This window comes from Sphaeroforma arctica, assembly GCF_001186125.1.
Source record: "Sphaeroforma arctica JP610 unplaced genomic scaffold supercont1.27, whole genome shotgun sequence".
NCBI lineage: Eukaryota > Ichthyosporea > Ichthyophonida > Sphaeroforma > Sphaeroforma arctica.
In genome coordinates, this window is record NW_014040531.1 from 94,636 (window position 1) to 100,635 (window position 6,000).

Sequence of the window (6,000 nt, forward strand, 5' to 3'; positions counted from 1 at the left end):
AATTTATATATATATAAGTCCATGCAAGTCCACCTACCCCATCAGCTCGAGGCGTCTCGCCCCAGCCCGACGTTGCAGCACTGTCATGGGCGGGTGTTGCATCCCAGCGGTTGCGCTTTCTTGCCGGTGTTTCGCCTGGCCGAGGTGTGGCAGCCACACCAGAGGCCCCATTTGGTGTTGCATCCCAACGCGAGTCTGCTGTAGACCTTGGTGTTTCCTGCACACCCTCCCAGGCCTCTGGAGCTAATTAACGAACGGATCAAACGTTGGAGAAGGAGTTTGGTGAGAGATGCGTGAGAATCGATCTATTGCTTCTCACTGATATTGACATTGACATTGTGAAAGATTCGTAAATATTCATAGTTCACATGAATGAAAAGATCGATGGAGAAAATGTATGTAACAAATTTCACTTAAAATCATTGTGTCGTTTTTGACCATCGACCCCACTCGGAAGATTTTGAATTTATCAACGCCCGAACGGTCACAAGCACATTGTATTATTGACATACCTTTCGTTTTGGGTGCTTGGTCGAAACGTGATCGCCTCTTGCGAGGCTCTCCTTCTGTGGCAGCTGCAGCAGGCTTCGACGGTGGCGGCGGCATAACACCTGCAACAACATAAGACCGTGATTAATGAGAGACCTTAAAAATGACTTACAAATACCTAGCAGATTGCCGTACACTAGCACTGTGCGTCACCTGAAGCACCGAAAGACCTCGCGAAGATATAAAACAGCACACCTATATACTTGTAATTGCAAACCTATGTGCATGAATGGTCATTGTAGCAGCGTATCATGGACGCCAATATAAGAACCTATGGTAGACTGCCCCGCCAACGGATGAACCGAACTCCTGCATTGTAAATGCAAGGCTCAGCACTCGATTCATAGTGTAATGCCTACATCAGGTAAGATCTCTACAGTATACTTAAGTCACTGACACTACTAAGCCAACCAAACGACGAACCAGGACTATTCGAGGAGCTTAATGGGGTTGTGCGTGAGCCGACCGTAGCTAGTCTGGGCGAAGCAGACGATAAGCCTAAAGCAAGTCACGAATGCCAATGTAACGAGTACATAGCACGTGGTCTGCAACCGGATGCAGCATATTTCAAATATAATTAGCACACACAAGAAGGCAGGGATATGTCATCAACGAGAACAAAAAGAAAATCCTTATGTACACGCTATGATGCTGTACAGCAAAAGCCGTAACACAAGCAGGTATACCATTTGCAGCCTGATCCTCTTTCTGTTTCTGAATCATCTTAAGCACCTCCCCATGTTCCTTCTCCAAGGCTTGTTCTTTAATAATATCCGCATACGAACGATTTTCGCTACCTGGAGTGATACAGAAATAGGGCGAGTATAAGACATAGTAGCGGACATGATAGTTTACCACTCCACACGGACAACCTTAGGAAGCGGCCTTCGGCTTGAATATACGTGAATGCAAATGCGAACAATAGCAAAGCCAGACATAAGAGGGCCACGAGAAACTCTTGCAATTTGTTTATACGAAGAAATGTTCTCGATTCCAGAACAAGGGTATCAGGTATCGTAACCGTACCACCATGCTCCATACCGCAATTCTAAGTAATTGTACACAAGTAAACAAGCAGGGTGACGTGACTGACTTTGTTACATACTTGGGGCAGGCGTTGCGCCGCCGGCAAAGGGATCTGCACGCTCGGGAGATATGATGCGGTTACGCCGGCGCTGTTGGTATTCGTTCTCTCGCGCACTGATGCGCTGATCTCTCTCTGCGAACACATCCTCATCGCCTTCGCCTTGAGGCTGTGACGAAGGACAGGATACGGGTAAGTGAATGCGGAAGTCGATGTGCAACCCTCAGGCTATCACCTATGTGCTTGAACGTAACGGCCGATACATCACCCACCAACTCAACTTTAAATATTGCAGTGTATGTGGGTGTGAGTGTGATAGTGCATGTTATGTGCAAGTGCACTGGAACCAAAGAGTGTAAGCTAGACTCTCCAAATGATGGAATAAAATATCGCTGAGAAATGCATATAAATCCACACATGGACTTGTGTCTACGTTTCTTGTACAAAATCATGATCATATTAATATTACTCAAGCATGAACAACTAAGACCTAGCAGGCCGCTTTGGGATCACGGCTTGAAAGGCAGTAGTTCAACTATAGACTACAGCACCCGCCTCATCCTATACACTTCATGCGGTCCCCTACACAGGGCACCCATATCAGTAAAGATGAGTCTCATATCTCAGTACAGACGTAGATATACAAATATTTGAGCAACTGTGTTAGACATATACCATACCATGCACATACTCACCTTTAACAGAGCAGAGGGGGCGGTAAACTGACGTTTCTTGGTGGCGACGGCGGTGGGTCCCATGCGTGCACTGTGGGCCATAGCGTCGGCCTCAGTCTCGTCTTCATCCTCGTCATTGGCTGCGATAGATGTCGAGAACCCTGCATATCTACAGAGGGTTATTCAGACACGAATATTCATTTGATTCAATTCAAGATAAACATGTGTATATACATGCTCATACAGTCAAGAAGTGACTTGCCTCACTTTCTTGATAGTAGAGCGTGGTGAGTCACATATATGCAAGCGCGATGTGAGTACGTGGAATGAGAAAGCTAAAAATCTGGAATATCTACGCTTCCCAGAGAGCGAGCACAAATGCACCATATCGCTTCCCACTTTCGGCTGAGAATGAGGGCAGTAATGCGTATATATACTGTAAACATTTGGGAATGGAGTGTACAGCGTCATACAGATTTATAAGAGCGGATAAAAAAGATATAATCTGAATAATATTATGAAGAAACTTGCTCCCCTGAAAAAGTACGTACACATACATATATGCAAACTGTACCATGTCAATATTTTCTTGTTGATGTTCATCCGTACACACATACATACAACAAAAGTATATAAATAATATAATAATATGACTATATATATATATACGCACAAAAACAACACACACACACACGCACATATATATATATATATATATAATATACATATATTCCTCAAATTCATATACACACACACATGCACATATATAGATACATATATATACAATACATGCATATATTTAATAATATATACATATACACTATATATATATATATATATATACATACATACATACATACATATATATATATACATACATATATATATATATATATATTATATATATGTATATATTATAAATATATACACATGCATGGATGTGTGTAAATATACGTTAGCATCACACACACAGATATATATATATATAAGTATATTTATATTTATCTATATGGGTGTGTGTGTTTGTACGTACGTACGTACGTATGTATGCATTTATATTATATATATATATATATATATATTGTTTTATTCTTATTGTTATCATTGATTTATATTTATAAGTATATTTATATATTTTATACACATTTAGTTATATTGAATGCAATATTTTCCGTGTGCGCTCTTGTGGCTGCTACCAAGTGTCTTACTTTCAAGTAATCATCGCGGCAGAATAATATACGTACATGGATAAGCAGAAATGTTATGTGCATCAATTTATGTTTGCGTTCGTGTGTATACCATCTACATGCACAGATATTTATGTATATATCGTATTTTTCTGGCTCGTATTTTCGCTTTAGTTTTAGTCTCTTTTTTGTACAATGTATGTTGTCTCGTGTAATAAGAGCATGTTTCTGACTGTAGAACATGATGACTATTTCTTTGCCTTAAACGTTGAATCTTTTATCCTTCTATCAATTTTGTCATATTTACACTGATTTTTTTGGGCGGATTCGTGTCTGATTTAGTTCTAAAGTTTTTGCTCGGCACATGCAATTGTCACAGGTACTTTGGCATTACCACCTTTGATATAACAAAGTGATAAAGTACCGCATCTTCAGCATATCCCTCTTCCCACACTGCCTGTAGAAGTACGAAATGCTTTTCATTCTCGGACTGTCCAATACTTAATTAAGCTTTTCACTCTGTATTCGAAACTATTTTCTCTTCTAACACTTATACAGGTTACAATCAGCGGATGTCGAACGGAATATGTCCGATCGGGTGCTAACCAGTTTCTTCCGCGAAACGGTGCTCACCATGGCGGCCACTCGGTCAAGGGATGATAAAAAACGATTCCTGGAATTATGCGCTATACTACTTGCCATGGACGTTTTACCCGCCAGCACGGTCATGTTCGTAGCTCAGGTGAGTGTGTGGGAGATACATATCAGTCAGACCATAATCGTTAACTTCAGCTGCTTGGCATGTTCTGGGGCTTGCAGTTCATGTGCAACGCTGGAATGTTGCGTTCCATTGTCGTTGCTTTGCTTTGTCCTCCAAGTGATACCTCAGTATATACATCCTAAAACACACACCACGAACCCGATCGGCAGTCGATCGGATGGTCAGGGATACAACGCAATGGCGTACTTCTCATTGGTAACTCTATTCTGACTCTGTTTCTTCCTGTGGTGCTCAGGACTGCCTTGCCACCAGCACCATCTTTGAGTGCGAGCTTCTCTTCTCTTTCCTGGAGGACAACATGCGCTTCTTCGGCTCATGCAAGAACACACTCCTCATTGTGTGCACGGGTCTTATTGCACGCCTCTCCACTGTTTTAAACGCTGGGTTCAGAGGCAGGATACTATTGTTTCTAGCCCGGTTCTATCCACTAACAGACAAGTCTGGGGCAAATGTCATTGGAGCGTTCAACACGGATCTGAACTTTGGTGATGTGGAAGCCGAGTTGGAGGGTATGTGAGGTTCGCAGCGTGATTGAATGAGGATCGTGTGGTGATTATGTACTGCCAAAGGTGCAGCTGTGTGTGTACAGCTGCCTATTGAACTAGTCAAAATTATCTGCGTGTTTTGTAGATGACTTGCTTAAAAGCAGGTATCGGGTACGTTCATCTGCTCTGAGATCGCGCGAAAACATGTGGAGGAGCTGGGGATCACTGATGAAACAAAAGCTGATACCATTTAGTTTGATATATGTAGATTCTTACTCACACTTTATGTGCTACGTTGTTCCTGTTCCCAAATGCGACAGAAGAGAAATCGCGCACCTCGACACCCCAGGTCCTTGGCACAGCCGATCCAATGGACACTGACGAGACTGTGGAGACCAGTACCAAATCTGTTCCTGGTGTGTATATATCATATGTTCGGTACGGGCATCGAGAGACACGTGTGCTGCAAACATTAGATATAAACACAAAGTGGCGAAGTAGCGAATATCCCGCCTTAGTTTTAGTACTCATCATAAGTCTGGCTGCGGATCTGACAATTGTATTCTGAGTACCGAGCGATTGTCGACATGATGCTGTTCGAACCAATATGGAGTTATCGAATACCCAAACGTCTACTGATTTTGGTTGGTGAATATATTTATATGCGGTCCGGGCACACTAACTGGCATGTGTGTCTATGGTAGCAGTCAGGACTATCGGACCTCGTCTCAGTCTAGCTGTTCGCGGCTGCTTTACAATTATACGCATCCAACGCATTCGCACTCAACACCATACCTCTGCGATGCTGAGCATGCATGCCGCTATAAGTCTGCACGAACATTCATAGCCATCCCATTCACCGCGATAGGTGCCAGCGAATACATGCCGATTGATAGTACCGGCTGCCTGGGTGATGTAACGGGTCAGGGCGCCACAGACTTCGATCTGTTCCGCAAGTACTCTAAACTGCAGATGTTCTGTCAGAAACCGCAACTGATTTTCGATGAATCGGGACAGGCGTTCAAGGACTTTTTGGGATGTGTGAATACACTAGCGACTACATTCGAGGGAGATCGTTTGGGCGATAAGAAAGCGCATGAGATGGGAGTCGGCCCGGAGGTACATATACTACATGATATAGTACTGTGTGTAAATTTGGGATGTTTTCGTAATGTCTATGGTTTTATATTTATATATATATATATATATATATATATGTGTGTGTGTGTGTNTGTNTNTA

At 42.6% G+C, this 6,000-nt stretch overlaps 1 protein-coding gene across 1 annotated transcript; it reads left to right on the plus strand.

The window, feature by feature from the left end:
- Positions 1 to 4,080: 4,080 nt before the first annotated feature.
- Positions 4,081 to 5,328, plus strand: SARC_00772 (hypothetical protein; the record flags this gene model as incomplete). The annotated part of the gene is made up of 3 exons (XM_014305523.1): positions 4,081 to 4,236; positions 4,511 to 4,784; positions 5,081 to 5,328. 3 exons carry the CDS (start codon positions 4,081 to 4,083, stop codon positions 5,326 to 5,328), a joined length of 678 nt encoding a protein of 225 aa, XP_014160998.1.
- Between the last annotated feature and the right edge of the window lie 672 nt (positions 5,329 to 6,000).